At 40.0% G+C, this 21,746-nt stretch overlaps 1 protein-coding gene across 5 annotated transcripts in view; it reads right to left on the minus strand.

The window, feature by feature from the left end:
• Positions 1-21,746, minus strand: part of SLC7A2 (solute carrier family 7 member 2) — a 106,830-nt gene that overhangs the window by 23,654 nt on the left and 61,430 nt on the right. For 2 of the 5 annotated variants that reach the window (XM_026647912.2, XM_026647914.1), the window contains exons 2-3: positions 2,623-3,011; positions 977-1,132 (exon numbers count right to left, since the gene is read on the minus strand). In XM_026647912.2, the coding sequence (XP_026503697.1) occupies positions 977-1,132; positions 2,623-2,998 (532 nt within the window). In that variant the 5' untranslated portion in view covers positions 2,999-3,011. Of the gene's footprint in view, positions 1-976; positions 1,133-2,622; positions 3,012-4,536; positions 4,575-4,688; positions 4,713-13,601; positions 13,706-21,746 lie in introns of those variants that run through there. The other 3 variants (XM_026647911.1, XM_026647915.1, XM_026647913.1) reach the window with 3 other exon arrangements.

The following is a 21,746-nucleotide window of genomic DNA, read 5'->3' on the forward strand; positions in this document are numbered from 1 at the left end:
TCAGGGCGTGGGCTGAGTCATCTATCTATCAAGTATCTAGCATACTTTTGATGCAAATAAATAATAACAAATACTATCATTCTAAATATGCATGCTGTTTTATATGCTGCATCATCAAAACAGGAGTGACTTTTTCTCATGCAGAACAGCCACTCTGAATGTAAAAACTAGCCATGTTTATTTTCATTTCTGAGGGAACCAGACCCCCATGGAAACAAACTATGGTTAATAGTTTAGTTGTCTGGTGCCAGTGGCTGGGATTTCCTATTGTAAAGTGATGCATTAGTAAAGATGTAATAGAAATAAAATTATTTATTGTTGTCAAAAGCAAAAATCCAGTTAATTTTACCAATGCTCATTGGTATCAAGGAGTATTGGAAAGTAGTAACCTAACAGCATGCAGAAATAACCTATCCATTCTCCAGACTTGAAGTGCTGAAGGTTCACATTGGATGGATGGATGGACTGTGCTTGTGTCTTGGAGTTGCCTATTAGTGGACACAAATTCTAGCCTGTATAATTCTTTTGAAGACTGGAAGTGGGAAAAAGTTAAGTTGTACAAAAGAAATAGCTTGTGAGGAAAAGATTAAATGAAAAGTTAAGTCAAATATCCACCTTTAGAACAACCAAAAAAAAAAAAAAATACAGATGCTGTCTAGTTATTCTCTTATTGTCCTTTTTACATTATGGATTTTACACAAAAGTTCTCATAGCTGATTACCTCATGACAGATGAAGTTAAAAAATGTGTGTATATATTTGCTTCTGATTTATAGAGCAACTATATCAATGTTCTGTATGCATTTATATTTCTCTAAAATATAAACAGTATCTTGATAAGACAAAACATTAGAACTATAATTCATCCTTTTTTATTGCTTGTATAAAGATAGGTGCAGAATCTGTTCCCTGCCTCCAATACATTCTCTATTATTAGTCCCCATGACATTCCTAATGTAGAGCTTTCTACTTCTTACCTGCCAGAAGCAATATCAAAAATACTGCAAAGAAGTCTGGATACTCTGCTAGACCAGAAAAATCCATTCTGAAGTAGGTTCTGAAAAACTGACCAATTTGTTTTCCAAGGAGTTCATCAAAGGTGCCACTCCACGCTCTTGCTACACTGGATGTACCTTCATAAAATACAAAAAAAAATACAAAAAAATAGGATTTTGCACAAACATAATGGTACAACAGTTAGTACTATAGAAATAACATGTTGCTATTTGTATTTAGGAAGATACAATTATTGTTAAACAAGTGGTCTTTTTCTCCATAGATTTTATTATAGCAATTCATACCTACAAAATTATAGTATAATATATTAAACTACAATAACAATATCCTAATTTACTGCATTAGAAAAGTTCAAGTAAACTCTTCTATAATAGCTAACTTTGATAGCATAATAATCAATAATAATTTTTCATTTAGAGTACTTTTCATTATATTATTTCATTATATTATACTTTTATTTAATCCCCAAACATTCTGAAAATTACAACTGATATAAAATTAACTTCCCTCTGTGCTGGAGTGCAGCCACTTATAAGGTGAACCATGGTATGGCTTTAGCAATGCACAGTAATACCACACAACAGTTTAGGACAGGAGTTGAAGAATAATTTTTCCAGCTGTAATTACAGAAGTTTTAGTAGGCAGAATGAAATTGCCAGAGTTTGAATTTAGCCAGCATGCAAAGGTTAATCCCCAACTCTTGAAAAAACGCTACAGGACCACATGCAATCAAGACCACATTTTTATATCACTCTCAAAAAGCAACATCAGCAGAGTGTCCCCTAATATAATACTTGGATGTACTGGGTGAGTTGTGATATAAGCCATGGTCCTGCAATTGAACCTGCACATGCGGATATGTGCACCCACACAGAACATCATTAACTTAATTGACTCTGTACTGGTAGTACTCTGTGCCTGTGCAAAGCCTCAGTTGCAGGATCACAGTACTGGAAGGAAACATGATACTTGAGTCACAAATATCACTTCTTCCATTCTTCCTGACTTACTAGGGTGTCTCTCTGAATCTCTCCCATCCAAGCACTGACATTTCCCAGTCCCAATTAGCTTTATATATGATAGGCTATCAGCCCAAAGCTGGTATGTCTGCAGGACACTACATCATTGATGGAGTTACATCAATTGATACTTACATTTCATGATTTGTTTTCAAGTGTAGTTCTACACTGATGGCACCGTCCCTAGATCTACTAACTGTTTGTATCCAGAAACATTTATACTTACTGCTTTTACTCCAACTAGCCCTGCGGAGCCAACACAGCAATGAGAAACTGAATTAGGGTCTATTTTTTCTTTTGCATCATCAACAGAATTGTTTGCCACTATTTTCCAATTAGGTACACTTGTTTAAGCTGTTGAAGAGAACTGGTTTGCAAAGGCCTCACAAAGTACCTATTTTGGCTTGAAGAAGCTTTATTACAGGGGATGATGCATGAGAAGGAAATAACCCAGCCTGACTATCAGATGCCAGGGTGTGTCTGAAGTAGCAGCAGTTAAGAAAAAAGAAAGAAAGAGCCCAAACCTACATTTTATTTCTAGTTTTCCCAGTCACCCCATTAGTTTTACACTGGTCTCCCAAACTTACCTATAACGTATGATAAAATGAGATTCCAGCCAGTGATAAAAGCCCACAGTTCACCAACAGTTACATAAGTATACAAATATGCAGAACCAGTCTTGGGAACACGAGCACCAAACTCAGCATAGCAAAGACCTGCCATCACAGATGCCAAGGCAGCAATGAGGAAAGAAATAACAATACTAGGTCCAGAATCTGCTTTTGCAACTTCTCCAGCAAGTACGTAAACACCAGCACCAAGAGTGCTTCCCACTCCCAGAGCTATAAGGTCCAGAGTGGATAAACATCGGCATAACTTGGAATCTTCAAGACTGTCCACAGTGACAATTTTTCTTCGCAACAAACACCGAACAAATGACAGAACAGGTCCACAGGGTATCATTTTGGATGTAGAACTAGAAAAATAAAATAGGTCATTAAAAAACAGAAGGTATAATATAAACAAACCGTCACAATTTAACCTTCCAAAAGCCACTTTGCTGATGGATAATACATTTTGCATTTAAACAAAATTGTGGATCATTAGCAATAAATAGTTTATACAGAAATGTCTTCCTACCTCCTCTTTTCATTGCTTTGTCAGATTCAGTTTACTTTTTGACTTAGCTGACTGACTGGAAATGTAAAATATACTATATGACAACTGATTGTGATTACAGTTTTAATTAACTTTAAAAAAAAACTCTAAAAGATGAGAGTCTGCAAGCTAATAAAAACACTTTAGAAATATTTTGTGATGACACACAAAAGATGCTACAGGGGTTTGGGTATCTAAAGACAAGGAGAAAGATTGTTAAAGAAATATGAACTGTCTGAATGTGATTCAACATACCCTCCTTGCAAGATAAGATCACATTCATGCATGTACACTGTTCCATGAAAGTAAACAGAATTAGTGATTTCTCAACAAAATAGAAGAGGTAGCAACCTTACCCCACTTTTGTTTTCAGCTCTCACACTCTTTTCAGAAAATTTCCATCATATTTAAAACTTAACAAGGTAAAACGAGAGCAAATAACTTATACTTTATTATTGATGGTTTGCCCTCAACCTTCCCTACAACAGAATCAAAGCGGACAGCCACCACATATCATACAGCCTGTAAGCTGCTTTACCAATGACATAAATAGGAGCAGGAGCAGCACCAATATTCCTAAGGATTTTGTATTTTCAGATTCATGGCTACAAATAGCAATCTTTTATAAAAACTATTTTGATGGAGCCAGAGCAATTCATGATTAGATTCATACGACATGGAATTTCCTTTTAAAGTTCTCTTTAGTGAAAGCGGTTTAATGTCAATTATTGGAAGATTTGTTTCTCTCCCTTCTCCTATCAACAGCATCCCAAAAGTAATTAATTCTGGAATATGACCAAAAAATTTAACCTTGTAATTATCTAATGAAGATTAAAAAAACACAAAAATATGTATTTATCATACAGTAACTGTGGTTCTTCAAGATGTTGTGGTCAGTATGGATCACACTGCAGGTTTGCGTGCACGAGATTGGATTGCTTTGAATAGCAATGTCTGTCGGTGCCATGCACATGCCCTGCTCCTCCTCATGCTCCTATGCCTGGGCATTAAAGGTGGAGCAGCCCCAAGCCTCCCTCCATTCCCTCACAATTCAAAGTCCTTGTTGCCGAGAACTCCAAAAACGGAGAAGAGCAGGTAGTGGGGATCTCAAAGAACCAAGTGTTAGGATATAGATATTCAGGCCTGTCTGTAAAGGCCTATACTTTAAGAATTTGGGTATATGTTTATCATTTAGCTAGTTATAGAGGTATAAAAAAGAATCAAAATCAGTGTCTGCCTGTATAGGGCCTTTTCTCACTGTGACAGTCTGAGGCCCTGTTCTTAGGCTAAGGATAAGCAGCAGAGGCAGCCATAAGCTGGAAAGTGTATGGTCACATACTCACATTCCAAACTAGTCAGATTGAAATAAGATGCTATTGGGCTGTGAGGAATACAATCCTGTTCTGATAGTGCCTATCACCTCCAGAGAAAGGGAAGAGCCTAGAAGATTTAAAGAAAACTTAGTTTGATAACATTGTGTGTGGCAAGAACTCACTTATCAATAGCAAGTGTGTGAAATCCTCATTTCTTTGTTGTTCAATCATTGTAGTCTCCACTTCCCTATTGTTTGTCTGTATAATCTCTCTCTGGTTCTGTGATTGTTTCTGTCTGTAATTTTGTTGGGTGTAAACCAATTAAGGCAGTGGGATATAATTGGTTATATAATCATGTTACAATATGTTAGCATTGGTTAGTTAAATTTCAGTAAAATGATTGGTTAAAATATAGCTAAGCAGAACTCAAGTTTTACTATATAGTCTTCAGTCAGTCAATCAGGAAGTAAAGGGGTGGGGAACGGGAACAGGGAATGTGGGTGGGGAAATTGGAATCATGTTTTGCTAAGGGGGGGGAATGGGAACAGGGACACAGGCAAGGCTCTGTGGTGTCAGAGCTGGGAAGGTGGACACTAAGGAAGGAAATTGGAATCATTGCTTGCTGGAAGTTCACCCCAATAAACATCAAATTGTTTGCACCTTCGGACTTCGGGTATTATTGCTCTCTGTTCATGCGAGAAGGACCAGGAAAGTGAGCGGGTGAAGGAATAAGCCCTCTAACATCTTGGTGCCGTGACTCGGATGCATCGCATCAGATAGGTGAGTGGCAGCCTGCAAGTCCCCCTCCCTGACAGTCCACGCAGCTGCTTGGAGGGGGTATAGAGAACTCTCGTGATGATAGTTGCGGGTTCTGGCAAGCCAGGGTAAAGGATTTTTTGGATAAATGGATAAGGAAGAACCAGGGCCCACACCAGGTGCAGGGGTCATAGATTCATAGATTTTAGGACTGGAAGGGACCTCGAGAGGTCATCGAGTCCAGTCCCCTGCACTCATGGCAGGACCAAATACTGCCTAGACCATCCCGGATAGACATTTATCTAACCTACTCTTAAATATCTCCAAAGATGGAGATTCCACAACCTCCCTAGGCAATTTATTCCAGTGTTTAACCACCCTGACAGTTAGGAACTTTTTCCTAATGTCCAACCTAAACCTCTCTTGCTGCAGTTTAAGCCCATTGCTTCTTGTTCTATCCTTAGAGACTAAGGTGAACAAGTTTTCTCCCTCCTCCTTATGACACTCTTTTAGATTTCTGAAAACTGCTATCATGTCCCCTCTCAGTCGTCTCTTTTCCAAACTAAACAAACCCAATTCTTTCAGCCTTCCTTCATAGGTCATGTTCTCAAGACCTTTAATTGTTCTTGTTGCTCTTCTCTGGACCCTCTCCAATTTCTCCACATCTTTCTTGAAATGCGGTGCCCAGAACGGGACACAATACTCCAGTTGAGGCCTAACCAGTGCAGAGTAGAGCGGAAGAATGACTTCTCGTGTCTTGCTCACGAGACACCTGTTAATGCATCCCAGAATCATGTTTGCTTTTTTTGCAACAGCATCACACTGTTGACTCATATTTAGCTTGTGGTCCACTATAACCCCTAGATCCCTTTCTGCTGTACTCCTTCCTAGACAGTCTCTTCCCGTTCTGTATGTGTGAAACTGATTTTTCCTTCCTAAGTGGAGGTCAGCTTGGGATGAGATTAAAAAGGAAATGGAGGAAATGTTAGGGGACCCAGAGGGATGGGGGGTGGCTGAGCCCACCCTCCTTCGGTATATGGGTAGTGGAAGAAAGTCCCTGCCCGTTGGGACTGAATGCCTTCCAGGGAAAGGAGGCACTTCAGTCCACTTGTGAGAGGTTTGAAGTAAGGGCAGCATTATGGGAAGCTGCCAGTAATCTTTCAAGTTTGGTGGTGTTTCAGCAAGGGCTGCTGAAGGGTTGTAAATTAGTTAGGGGTGGTTAAAGATGATTTGGCACAACAGGGTTTAGAGTCAAAAGCTGAGTTAACAGTCTACCTAGAGACTGGAGCTGGGACTTGGTCCTGGGGGAGTGGAGAAAAAAAAAAGATTTCAAAGTGAAAAATGGCAGGGTTTGCAGGAGCAGGTAACAACCCCAACTGTTTCAACCCAAGCAGCCTACTCTTGGCTCAGAGCTAACTATATCCTTTTCTTCTTCTCCTTCTTTTTCTCAGTTTACTTAATTTGCTGCTGGTAGCCTGTACTTTAAACTGACCTGACAGGCTTAATTACGTGTCAATGTGGATCTCACTATAAGTAACTGGAAGGCTGTATCCCTTCAGGATGGTGGGAACAAGGAGTTTCAGCTGCATCAGTTGAATAGTGGTTGTAGTTTGGTATCTTGAATTTGACATCTGCTCTACCCAGGAGTGTCGGAACCTTGGTAGAAGTGGGGGTGCCATGAGGTCCTGCCCCCTGCTCCTCTCATCCCCCCGAGGCCTTGCCCCCGAGCCAGGCAGGAAGCCGGAGCCGGGCAGTGTTAAGAGCCACCCAGGGAGCCTAGGCCGCTGTGGAGAGCCCCAGACCTTCCACCTGCCATGGGCAGGGGGCCAGGGTGCCCAAGAGCAGTCCATACCTGGTGTCCCCTCCCCCGGGATGCTGTCCAGGGCAGGTGGAGGTCCAGGGCTCCACACAGTGGCCTGTGCTCCCTGAGCAGCTCTTACACCCAGCTCTGACTTCCAGCCTGACCAGGGAGTGGGGCCTCATGGGGAAGAGGCAGAACGGTGTGGGGCCACAGAGAGGGGCTGGGCCTCGTGGCGAGGGGGGTTAACGCCCACCTGAGCCCACCCCACCGGGAAGAGGCTGGCACTGCTGGCAGGAGCTGTACTTTGCGGCAGGGGAGCTGATCACCTTATCACCACTCCATGCCTGCCCAAGGCTTGCAGTTTGGGGGGCAATGCAGCCCCGTCCCCAAACTACAGCCATGTTTAAAAGTGGGTGAGAATGGCCCTCCGGCTCCTGCAGTTCTGGCACCCCTGGCTTTACTCACTAAGTCCAATGCATAATGCTTGATAAAGGTCAGTGGATTACTCCATGTTGCTGCCTGGCAGCTCTCAGAAATTGGCACATTTCTGAAGGAGGCAGAGGATGTTGTTGAACGGGAAAGTTACAGCAGAGTTCAAGCATCAAGACTCAGCAACCAACTGATAACTCGGCAAGAGACATCGTGATATCAATTTTGGTATTCTCTGCAAGGAGAAGGCTTGACCTTTAGAATGCCCAGATGTGGCTATAAACAGATGGGGTGACGGTTTTTGTCAATGTAATAAAGCAGCATCCTGGGCATATGTAGTGTGTGTAATTTCTTTACTTCCTGTGCCAAATGTGGATTCAGGAAGAAAACTGGCAGGTTGGTCGACTGGTTTTGATGAAATTCTGAGACCCCCTTAGGAATGAATGTCAGGTGAGGTCGCAGCACTTCCTTGTCCCTCTGGAATGTAATATAGGGGGTTCAGCTACCAACTTCCAAAGATCACTCTCCCTCCTGGGTAAAGGGATCTTTGTGTAATACCATTGAGAAGGAATACCCCGGCATTCAGAAGGAGGAATATATCTCCTCATTGAAGGGCAGTGCCAAGGGATGGTATGGGGCTGGTACTGGCTGCCTCTTTGGTACCGAGGACATCTCCAGACACTGCTATTCCAAAAAAATCCAATCTTGTACATGAGATGCATGTGAGCCCATGATGGGATCCACACTAACATATACTCAATGAAGAAATGTACATTTGTAAAAAACGTTGCAACTCAAATGAACGTAAATTGCTTTGCAAACTAATTACAGTATATATGTCCATTATTGCATCGACCATTGAAAGGCAGTTATATGTGGGATAGCAAACAAACGCAGTTTAACAGCATATAGCAACAAAAGTATAGGATAGAAGTGAAGAAAAAATGCATATGACTTTAGGCAAAGCATGGTAGGGAGAATACACTTGCTCAAGTTGAAGTTTGGCCTTCACATTGAAACTAACACCCCCAATCACGACTAAAGTGCCAAAGGATCTTTAGTGACCATTCGTCACAAGTAGTCAGAAGCTTGGTTTTAAGTGTTATCCATAAGGGCTTGTCTATATGAACTGTTTGTGTGCAGCAAGCTGGGGTGTCAATCTACCACACATAGCCTGGTGCACACTAAAAGTTCCGTGGTGTGCTCTGATCTTCCTTGCTGTGAAATGGAAATAGACTAAAAAGTGCTATGGAATACTGCTGCTGTGCATTAAAAGTCCTGTAGTGTACTTAGTTTGATCTATTCTCATTTCAAAGTGGGGTAGATCAAAGCACATTATGGGACTTTTAGTGAATAGCAGCAAGGTCCACACAGACTGTTAGTGTGCAGCTGGCTAACAGAACACAGATTTATACCACAGCTTGCTGCGGACTAACTGTTCCTACAGATATGCCTTAATATAGCACCTCCAACCAGCCCAGTTTAAAAAACATACTGAGGCACTGATTCAGTAACACGATGGATAAAAATCAATGTTTTTTTAAAAAAAATAAAAATAGGTTTTTTCCTCAAAAAGCATTTTATAAAAAAATCCTATCTAAAGATAGTTTTAATTAAGATACATTATAGCTCCACGAAAGCTTATGCCCGAATAAATCTGTTAGTCTTTAAGGTGCCACCAGACTCCTTGTTGTTTTTGTAGATACAGACTAACACGGCTACCCCCCTGATACTTGTCATCATGGAATAGGGATTATAAATTCTAATTGTATAGTATGAGACAATATATTCATGTAAAGTTTAAGAAAAGTTTTGTAAATGAATTCCAATAGTTTGTGAATTAGGGACCCAATTTTATGGGGTTCCAGGGGCTTCTGTATAGATTATTTAGGTTACTCTTTCTATCTACTCAATGGGACTCAGTCTAGAAGATACTATCAGGGATGCCTAGTTTTGCAGTTCTGAAACTGTGGATTTGTGTCTCCAGAGATACCATGCTTGTTAACAGCAAAAATGTTTTAAAATAAATAAATAATATATAGAGGTGAGAAATAACACCTCTGTCCCTCTGCAAATTTGTGTACACGGAGTCAATCCCTTACCTCTCTCTAAAAGTGCAAAGTTTCAAAAAGTTCAATGAATAGAAGATTGTTGGGGGCGGAATAGATCTGGACAAGGAGAAAAAGTCTGGAGATAAATGTGAGAAGGGAGGGACAGGCAGTAGAAACAAAAGTGAAACTGTTTGAGCAGCATATTCCAGAAGTCTTGAGGGCTTTCTGAGCGTAGCCTTCATTGATTTGAGATCCATCATACCATTCTCTGACTAGAAGGGAAAACCTAGAATGGCAGCAGGCTGTAAAAGAGACCCAGTTTGGGAATAAGAACCATTCAAGAAATATATGTTTGCTGATGATGTTTTAAAGAAAGTCACACCAGTGAACTGGTGGAAGTCACTTAAGCACTTGGATTCAGAGACTGTTGAAGTGATAATCTCACTTTTAACAGCAGTAACTTCTTCTGCTGGTGTAGAAAGAGTATTTTCTTCCTTTGGATTAATTCATTCCAAATTGAGAAGTCGTTTGGGACCTGAAAAAGCAGGAAAGCTTGTTTGTCTTTTCCAGATTATGAACAAACAGGAAAATGAAGGTTTAGGGTGACCATACAGCAAATGTGAAAAATCGGGACGGGGGTGGGGAGTAATAGGAGCCTATATAAGAAAAAGACCCCAAAATCGGGTCTGTCCCAATAAAATCGGGACATCTGGTCACCCTAACTGAGTTAGCTGCAGAATCCAATATTTTAAGTTTCTCATGTTGACCTGGCTGACATAGTCGATTTAATTTGTTTGTTTTTTTAAATATTTCCTTTAACTATTTTAGTTAAAAACAATTTTAAGAAAAACAAACCTGATTTTAAAAAACTTGAATGTTTAACTAAATTCAAAAATTCATATGTTTGTTTTGCTAAAATATTATGTTTGCTGTTGAAGAAAAATATCCAGAATACATAACATTGTTGTTTTAGTTAAATAAAATAATTTAAATGTCTGTCTGGTGATGTTCTCCTCCTAATACAGCATGGCAAGAAAATCCTCCAAATATTAATGATTAACCTGTTGAAATAGAGATAGTTCACCTCCCAATGACTTCATAAATATCTGCTTCAATTACCTTTGGTAAATAAAATAACCAAACAATCATTCCTTTTCTGATACAGCTGTAAAACTAATCTGAAAAGTTTTCAAAATAAATCACTTTAAAAATATATAGTGTGTACCATCTAAAAATGAAATCTACATCTATCTCAGAGTTGTGAAGAATATGTATTAAGGTTATAACAACAAACAAGAATGCACTTTTAATTAGAAATCAATGATTAAATCAAGTCTTCCTGACTAGTGATTTATTTAAATCAAATCCACCCTGTTCAGTACTGACTATCACTTACTGAATCACTAATACAACCTTCTGCAGCACTCTGGCTGAAGGGTATCTCCCATCTAAATTCTTACTTAAGCCTTCCCTTGCTTAGCATATAAGAGCAGATAAGATCACAGTTGGAGGCAGCATTTCCACAAGGTGATTGTGGGTGACTTAAGAATTTTTCCAGCAAAGAGATGTTTACCATGATTACTATATAAATGCAATTGAGTTACACTGTAAAAGCCAAATCCCAAGCCTCCGGCAGGTGTAAGGAACACGTCAATCAATCATTCACTCCTATCCAGCACCACACTGGGTTGACCCATTTTGAGAATGGGTGGTTTGATGTGGAAGAGTACACTAGGGAGCTCTAAGCCCCAAAAAAGCAACCCCTGCTTCCATAAGCAGCCCTTTGTGGAACCTGTTTTCCCTACCCTCTTTCTTCAGGCAGGGACCAAAGGAGGTTATTGAAGCCCTGGGAGGAGAGCTGCCATGAAGGGGAGAGAATGAGACCAGGATGTATCCCAGAACACTCTTCTTCCTAGTGATGTAGGAGCAGTTAGGAGGAGGCCCACTGATTCCTTTTCCAATTGATTTCTATCAGAAAGAAAGGAATCAGAAGGAAAAAACCCCTCAAACACTGCAACCTGATGGTCTTTATCCTTTTGGATAACTGCTCTGAAGTTTGCCTAAGGATATGCTGTAAGAGGTAAACAGCCTCTTAAATGCTTTGCTGCTGACTGTCATGCACATTTCTTTCCAGGCATTATCTTCTAGGGTCCTGGGGGTAGGGGTGGGTGGCTGTACAGTTGCTGTGCTGATAGCACTGAGGGAGCATGTTTCTGGTGTCTTTTCTAAAATGGCTGTTGAAAGACCCTTTCTTTTATAGGCTTCCAATCCCTCCCCATCAGATGACCTCTCTGGTCAGCCTCAAACCCCATAAGGTGATCATTGTGGCCCACTAGGTGCTTTGTTACTTGGTCACCATCCATGTGGAGTCCAGACTTGAAAAACTGGTTTACCCTGGGTGACAGCCCGCTCTGTGTCCAAGGGCGCTTCCATCTGAATGAGTGATCATTAAGGTTTAACAACCATCCATTATTAGTCCTCTGCTAGGTGCAAGATTTTCTCCTGACACCTCCTGTGTGTTTCAGCTCAATATGGAGGCTACAGAACAAGCTTATAATCAAAATGGTGCTCAGAATACAAACTGGAGTTTGTAATTTGATATATAGAGAGAGTACACAGAGAGTTCATAATATCAAAAAATTCATAACTTGTAGCCAGGCAGACCCCTAAACTGTCACAGTACTCATGGGATACAGAGTCCCCTTCCACAAAGTCTCCATACAGCTCTTAAATAGGTTTGACTCTTCCACAGACATGTAAAGTGTTTCAGGACTTGGTCTTAATTTTGTTGCAAAACTTCATAAATAACTGAAAAAAAATCAATAGGTGTATATGGACAGAGTCTGTATGTCTACAGAAAAACAATTTAATCTACCTTTTACATTGTAATCTCTGCCTTCACTCTGAGAAATAAAATTTTGCTTTAAATAAATAACACAAAAATTACAAATCACTCCCCAGTCTGGGGGTGGTAGAAGACACACCTTTCAATTTAATTACTGTCTTGTGGTAGGCTCTTGAAATATTTCATCCTGAGTTTTGCATTTTTTTAAACTATAATATAAATGACAAAAGTATGTACTGTACAAAGCAAACACTATGTGCAATCCAAAATGTGATGTTATTGTTAACATATATGCTTAAATATTCCAGGGGAAAGCTATTTTCAAGAGGTTTTTTGGTACCTTTATTTGTTGTTAAAACATATTTTGCTGACTTCATATTATTTTACAGTACTGCATCTGATATGAACACTACTTTCTTTTAAAAAAGTGGCCTATCTACAGACCCCAATGCCCCACGAATATTCAAAATAGAAAGAAATATGGAAACCTTCTCCAGATAAAAATGTAATCCTTCCTCTGCCTCTGTTTCCTTCAAAAAACCTGAAACAAATTGTACCAATATGTTCTCCAACAATACCAGCTCTCCTTATAACTTACTGCCATCTTCAGTTAATTTGGCCTAATTCAATTTTAGCATTGATTTGTCTTTCCTGGCATGAGGATGTTTAACTTTGGTTTTCTTCATCCTCTATGAAATTAAGAGAACAAAGATTTGAAAGTTGCAAAATGTACATACATGAGACTAACATATCAATGCATGATTTTATATGAACTGTACTTTTGATTTTGTGCATTATAAATGCTGATGCTATGAATAAGAACCTCATAGAAGTTTTAATATTTAAAAAAAAAGAAAAAACAATGTAATGATATTTAAGAAAAGCAAGACAACAGAACAGATGTCTAAATACTTAGCCTCCTTCAAACAGCAATGGTCTTTGTTTAGGTTAATGTGGAAACCGTCTCTATTTGATTAACACATTTGAAAGGAGATCAGTATAGCATCTAGTTAGAGAAGCATTAATAAGGTTAATATTTTAAGGTATGATATATTCATCATGGGTCTTGCTTTTCAAAAGCATATAAAATTTTAGTAATTTGTTTTAATATATGTGATATCCATAATCTTTTCAGGATACTAAAAATCTTCATGTGTACTGAAACTGACTGTTTTTTAAAAAGAGTTTCTTAGCATGAAACTTTATTACTAACCTTCTGATTCAATGCAACTTTTTGTTGGACAAGCTTCTGCCTTTCTTATAAATGAGTCCTGCAGTTCTGTGTCCTTAAATGTGAGCAGCAACAGTTCTATATGATTTTACCAAACTATCTGCTTTAAAACTGTGGGTTAGGTGGGAGCTGCTGGCTCCTGGGGGTGGAGGCACAGTAACCACAGGTGATTGGATGATAGGAAGCTGACTGGGCTATTTACCCAGCAGGGGGGCGGGGGGGGGGGGAAACTGTTACTGCTGTTCAATTTAAATCATATTCATTATAGCCACAAAATGAAATCTTTTTTAGCTTCTTTTTTCATATTTAAACACACACATACATGCACGCAATTGGTGTTAAGGTCTGGATGGGCATCTTTGTCCATCACTCATAGATAGGAACTTGCATTACTCTAAAGATGTTTGCATTAAAAACAAAGCACCTAAACATTCTCTGCCCTGGGGAAGGGAAATATCTTCAGATTTCATATTTGCAGTCCTTATAAAAGGAAGATCCAGCATTACAGTACTATTATAAAGCACTCACAAACCCAATCTTCAAACCCACACAATCCAATGCTGAAATGTTTAAAATGTTTCTGCATTAGTTGAAGTAATTATTTAAAAAAACTGAAATCACCCCTTTGAAAACAGTGTTGTAATAAAATAAGGAGTGTAGCTAGAGAGTATACCCCAGTTCTGCTGAATTGTGATAGAGACATGCAGTACAGCACATTCTCCTACATATGGTTTGAAATATGAAAGTGCTAAGGACTGTAATTAGAATAACAGTCCAAATATTCCTGGACATAACCAATAAGCAAGCCTCAGTTTGTTAAAAATTATCCTCCAGAATGAACTAAATCAAAAAGTATAGCAGTAGTTTTATTGCTTCTAATGACAGACAAAAAAATAATCTATGAACAATACAACCCCTACACACCAAACCCCAAATGCAGTAACATTTTTATTCAACTGTTTACACTGTTGTTTTTTTAGTGCATCGTGTCACTACACTTCTCATAATGAAGAGCGCTCTAGATCGTGTACACCCCGAGGTGGAGATACACAATCTCAGAGTGCACTCTGGGAGGCACAGTCCTTCCAGGACCTTCCTGATGCTTCAACTAGCCTGCTCTTGAGGCCTGTGTGGAGGAGGAGACAGGGCCATACTCCGCCTCTTCCCACGCTTGTGGGGATAGTTTGCATCCCCAAGTGGAACCAGTCCCTCTGCTCCCTATATGCAGGGTCTGTAAGATGGGGATATGAAAAGCCCCTCAAGCCGTACCTTCTGTTCCTACACACAAGGGCCAGAAACAACCTGGCCTTAGCCAATCTAAGTAAGTCCCAATCCTGGAGCCACGGCAACTGCTTGCAGACATGTTGTCCACTTATGTAGAACAATATTGCAGGCCTGGGGCTCAAGACACCATTTCCCATATCAACACAGGATATTCCTTTATAAAAGTAAAAAAGGGGTAAAGGATTCTTATTCTGAAAAGAAAACAAGAACCTCTTTAAACCTCTGTAGATATTAATTCTTTGCGCTTCACCCCTACTACCCGCACTCCATCCTTGCCAACTTGAGCTCTGTCTTCCTCCCATTTACTGTTCTCTCTCCCCTGAAGTGCATGGGACTCCCCTCCTGCTTCCCTAGCTGTTCCTAGGGTTGCCAACCCTCCAGGATTGTCCTGGAGTGTCCAGGAACTAAAGATTAATCTTTAATTAAAGATTATGTCATGTGATGAAACCTCCGCTCCAGGAATATGTCCAACCAAAATTGGCAACCCTAGCTGTTCCATGCTCTCAGCTCTTCCATGTTCCCGGACTGATCTCTCCTCCCCTGCTAGTATCCAGCCTGAGAGAGGGGTCAGCAGCAGGGCGATACAATTATGTCAGGAGTGCAAACTCTTAAGTTGAAAAGAATTCTTGGTAGGAGAGAGGCAGGAATTACTCTTGAAGAACCTTACCCCTACTCCTGCTGAAAGCTAAAAACTTTTCCTTTTCCCAGTACAGTGCCCTCCTGCGATTCCACAAAAGCCTTGAAACTTTTCCAGTTCTCAGGGGACATACACCTAGGGTGTTACCTCGTGTCCTCCAAATTCGATATGCATTATTTTTAAACCAGGTAAATTAGAAACTGGTGTTGAAACATATATTACTGCCCCTCAGAAATCAAAAGCCTGGGGTAAAAATACCCCCAAAGCTAGAATCCTGTAACAGCAGGTGTATTTCTTCAAAATATTCAATAAAAATAAAAAAAACCTCCTGCTTTTAAGACAACAGCTAATTGCTTCATATTCCACTGAAGATATGGGTCCCTCTTCTTTTGATTTTTCTTCTAAAAGCTCAGCCTCTAAAAATAAACGTGGCAGAGCTGCAAGGTGCTGAGTGCCATCAACTCCCTCTGACGTCAGCATGAACAACGGCCGCCCAGGTCAGCGACCCCATTGTTTGTAACCAATAGTAAGCTGGTTTTTCTTTACTTTAAACATTCAGCACCCAGGAAAGACACAAGCTGTCTGACATTAAAAGACTACTGACGGTCCTGATATTACTGCAGAAAAGAGTATTTCCTTTAGAATTTTATAGCTATGTTCATGGCACCTTGTTGGTAGACGTGAATGTAAATGCATTTGATTTAAGTAGCAATCCTGTGCTGTGTTTTGCTGTCAGACCCCCCTGCACCTGTGCAGAGCCACATGTGACTTCAACCGTGCTCTGTGTCTGCCTATATGGAGAACAACGCAAGATTGGGATGTTAGTGATCTAACTAAAAAAACCTGTTTAAGCATTCAAAATGCACTCAGTAGAACTACTGCATTTTAAAGTTAGCTCAGCAAGAGTCACGTGTGCACAGCCCCAACTATTTATGACAAACTCAGCCTAAATTAGCAAAAACAGCGAGGAGTCCTTGTGGCACCTTAGAGACTAACAGATTTATTTGGGCATAAGCTTTCGTCTGATAAAACCCACTTCATCAGATGCATGGAGTGGAAAATACAGGAGGCAGGTATAAATACACTGCACATGAAAAGATGGGAGTTGCCTTACCAAGTGGGGGGTCAGTGCTAACAGCACATCAGTACATTGCTTATATTAAACTGTTAAACATATCTATTAAACTAGATATTGTTTTCAAACAATTTATTTAAGCTTTCTTCCTCAGCCCGCATATACAATAGCACTTCCATTAACTGAAAGGAGGATTTAAAAAACAACAACACAGTTTTGTTTGTGTTAATTTTCACAATAAATTGTGAGTGTAGTTGTGTAAAATATCTGTAATGATTTTAGAGCACGGTCTTTTTTTCATCTTAGGCACAGAACAACAAAAATAACAACAGGAAGACAGTTCAAATTCTCTGAGTCTTGGTACACACCATAGTCTTGTATAATAATTACATTTCATTATGGAAACACAATTATGGAAGTATACAAGTCTCCATACAAGTATCATATAAATATTCATAATCTGGATGATGGGATGGATTGCACCCTCAGCAAGTTCACGGATGACACTAAACTGGGGGGAGAGGTAGATACGCTGGAGGGTAGGGATAGGGTCCAGAGTGACCTAGACAAATTGGAGGATTGGGCCAAAAGAAATCTGTTGAGGTTCAACAAGGACAAGTGCAGAATCCTGCACTTAGGAAGGAAGAGTCCCATGCACTGCTATAGGCTGGGGACCGACTGGCTAAGCAGCAGTTCTGCAGAACAGGACCTGGGGATTACAGTGGACGAGAAGCTGGATATGACTCAGCAGTGTTCCCTTGTTGCTTATTGGGCTGCATTAGTAGGAGCACTGCCAGCAGATCGAGGGAAGTGATTATTTCCCTCTATTCTGCACTGGTGAGGCCACATCTGGAGTATTGCGTCCAGTTTTGGACCCCACACTACAGAAAGGATGTGGACAAATTGGAGAGAGTCCAGCAGAGGGCAACGAAAATGATTATGGGGCTGGGGCACAAGACTTACGAGGAGAGGCTGAGGGAACTGGGCTTGTTTAGTCTGCAGAAGAGAAGAGTGAGGAGGGGTTTGATAGCAGCCTTCACCTACCTGAAGGGGGGGTCCAAAGAGGATGGTCAGCTGTTCTCAGTGGTGGCAGATGACAGAACAAGCAGCAACAGTCTCAAGTTGCAGTGGGGGAAGTCTAGGTTGGATATTAGGAAAAACTATTTCTCTAGGAGGGTGGAGAAGCACTGGAATGGGTTACCTAGGGAGGTAGTGGAATCTCCATCCTTAGCGGTTTTTAAGGCCCGGCTTGACAAAGCCCTGGCTGGAATGATTTATTTGGGATTGGTCCTGCTTTGAGCAGGGGGTTGGACTAGATGACCGCCTGAGGTCTCTTCCAATCCTAATCTTCTATGATTCAGATACTACACGCTGAACTAATAGTGTTTTTTTACTTTTGTCCTAACTCATGAAAAGAACCAATAATAATTTATACTGTATTATTTTCATCAGAGAGTTTTTAAAATACTACCTAGACAATTTTAGTTGTAATATTCCAAGAGAAAAATAACACTTCATAATATTACTTCCGATCATATTGAAACTCCTAGGGATTTCACTGGTGTCAGGATTTAGACAAAATAAGTATTTTGAAAATGTGGTGTTTCCTCCTACTAGGATTGTTGACACTTTTCCAAAGCAGTAACAAGTATTTTAGGTCAATTTGTAGAAGGGACCATGCTTTCCTTCTAGAACTCTTACCCTTACCCTTATCCACTACAGTCTCTGGCACCCCCGCCAGCTTGTCAACTCCGTACCATCAAAAAATCTCTTTTCTTTGTCATTGTTGTCATCCTGACAAGGCAAGGCAACTATCTCTTTATACATGATTATGATGTAGAAACTTAGCCAAACGAAACATTTTTCTAGCATATATTTGCTTTCAAGCAGTACAAAATACATTTCAAAAGCAATGCTTAAAAATGCTACATTAGTGCAAGCCACAATGGAAAATACCCAGTTCATGTGGACAGTGAGGGGAATAGAGTTTGCAAAACCACATTAGTGTAGCTCATTGTAAGGAGGAAAAGGGAAGTATAGTTATTCATCCTCCTAGGTAGTTGGAGCTACCCTGATTCTTGATCTTCAGCACCACTTACAAAATCTGAGACACTAGTCTTCTAGGATTGCCTCTTCTAAACATAGGAGGTCTCCAAATCTTCCCTTTATGAATAAGAATAGAAAGCAATGTGGCCAGAGTCATTAGGGAGATCTCTGCCTTGCAAACACTGATCATGGCTTCCAGAACACACATGCTTCTTGGATGCATCTCAGGAGCTTGCTTCTCTCACCTGGCTAAGATTTCCAAGCTATCTCCGGGAGAATTCATTAGGACAAATAGGATTTGCTTTTGACCTAGCATCCGTGATAGAAAGGAGATTATGGCAAGTTAGTTTTGGTACTAACTGGAGTCCTCAGAGATCTCTGACCCTTTCCGTTTGGTTCCAGGATTGGGTACAACACAATCTATTGCTGGTCTTGTGGGTTATATAATATCCTTAAAGCAATAAAGATAAGAGGGTGAAATTCTGGCCCCACTGAACTCAATGGCAAAACTCCCACTGATTTCAATGGGGTCATGATTTCACCCTGGTTCTTTCAAATTTATCAGCTGCCTTTGATATGATTGATCATGTGGTTCACTTCGCTTTTCTAAGAACTGATCCAGAGAGGAGTAGGATTATGTGAATTAGATGACTGCTGTTCTGCTTTAAGCGCTGTCCCACTTGGACTATCATGGAACTCGTTCTACCACCTTTTCTGCTCCTTTGAGGAAGGTACAGCCACCTTTTGTTAACGAGATTTGCAGTTTAAAGATCCTGTTGCATACCCGGCTGCATCTGAATTTTCAGATAGAAAACATATTTTTTATACTACAGCTATCTTTATCTAGTGCTAATAGGTTACCACTATTCTTTTCAGATCTGGACATCCCCATCTTACCTGTGTCTTTGATACCTTCCGACTAACTTTCTGTAATGCACTCTACTAATCAGTTTGCACACTAAATTCCAGTTATAATTCATGGCATTGGTTTTGACCTACAAAGTGCTTTGTGGATTGGGTCTTGCCCTTAGAGGCTACCTCTCCTCCCTAGCAACCATATTCCACTTGGAATCATCAGCTGCTTCGGGCAACGGTTCTTAGGTTTGTATACCCCAGGGCCAGGCAGGAGGACATTCTTGCTGGAGGGACCTCCCATGTGAAATTTGCTTCACCCCTTGATCGGAGATAGCTGAGTTTGTAAGCTTGAGAGTATGTTACCAAGCCTGTTTACTCAGGCTTTTCCAGAGGGGATGGATGAAGCAGTGAAAGCTCTTATATTTTATTTTTTGTGGGGAAGGCTTCTTTCAGAAGTTTTGACATGTTGTCAATGTAGAAGAGTTTGAGGCTGCTGAAGAATTTTTAGTTCGTGAGTCTAGAAATTTATGGTCAGCAAATAATTTAAAGTAGAAAAAAAAACATTGCATCCTGATTTACTTGTGAAAGGAGACTTTTGCATAGACTGGAAATGAAACACAGGAGTAATCCAAGGGACACCATGATTAGAGGACTGGGGGGAAGGGAGGGAGGTTAAACCTTCCTAAATATGAACACAGAGCTGCAGCCTCACAGCTATTGCCGTTGACTGATCTGGTAGGTATAATCTTTCAGAACGGCCGTAAGGGGCTGCCTTGATAAATCTGTAAAAGTTTAAATGTCTAAAGAGATGACCCTGCAAAATCTTATGCATGTGCTTAACTTCACATACCACTCAGCATGTGTGAAGTTGAGCATGTGCATAAGTGTTTGCATGATCGGGGCCTAAACTTGTAAGTCAATAACCGAAATCTTCTTTGCCAGCAGCACTCTGTGAAAAGCAGGTTGTCTTGCACTGGAAGTCAGCAGAACTATGACCTCTTGTTTTATTACCTTCTTGGTTTGGGATTATTGACATCTACAAAGACTAGAGAACAAAAGAAGTATTATTAGAGTACATACACTATGTTATATATACACGTGTATTACATTGAACGCTTTTACCATTAGGGGCAGCATTTTTCCAGAAGACTAAGAAATATAGAAGCAGAATACAGTAAAAGATAAGAAATAAAATTGGGAATTTACTTGGGCAGAGTCTGATTGATCTCAATTACCCACCATTACGCCATGTTATTCCAACGTAATTTGCCCTCCGTGTTTTTCTTTGAATTATATTATATGACAAACTCATACTAACAGCTGTAACATGACTGCAACCATTGCCATACCCAGGGAAAAGTTATGACTCAGTTTGTAATTTTAGATCATTCTGATACCAAAGAAGTATCATTGGCTAGTGTTGCATAAATAGATTCACGCATTACCACCAAGAACCTTTTTCATGTCTAGATTAATAAAGTCATTAGAGATCTGATGTAATCTTCTAGGATGATCCCATGCTTAGGAGCTACAGACCAGGATAATTAAATACACAGTTACTTCCACATTTTAGTTTTAAGGCTCTTGATAGAAAAAACACAAGTAAAATTTTAAAAGGTCATATTTCGAAACACAATAAAATAGCAGGGCATTAGTTCACTGCAGTTTTAAATGTGCCAGACCTCCTGGAAACTTTTAAAATATTATTGGTTTCCAAGATTTTATATCCATGTTGGCTTAAAATTAATTTTTTTATTCTGAACAGTAATAATGGACAGTTCTTAACTACAATGATTCAAAGCCACTAAGTAAAATTTCAAGTTGTGCAAGCTGAGAGGCAGTCTCCAAACTAAAATAATAAACATCTTACTGCATTAGAGATCCCTCAAAGAGAAGAGAATGGAAGCACCAGCCAATATTTTCTAAACTCTCACATTTTCAAATGTATTAATCAACATTACCAATAAACCATCCTATTTAAATGTCATTATTATCTCACTTTTGTGGCATATACTGAACGGGCTCAGTTCTGCATAATGATGAGTCCTTCCAATGAGATGCTGAGCAACCAAAACTCAGACTGACTTTAGCAGAAATTCAAGTCTGGGCCCTCATACCATGGAATACACACACTGACAATCACGAATCCAGATTAGAGTCCCGCGTGGGACTATTTTTAATCCCACTCCTGCTATTTTGGCAGCAGCTCCTATGAGACCTGGGGGATCCC

Source organism: Terrapene carolina, unplaced genomic scaffold, assembly GCF_002925995.2.
Source record: "Terrapene carolina triunguis isolate 2854851 unplaced genomic scaffold, T_m_triunguis-2.0 Scaffold66, whole genome shotgun sequence".
Lineage (NCBI taxonomy): Eukaryota > Metazoa > Chordata > Testudines > Emydidae > Terrapene > Terrapene triunguis.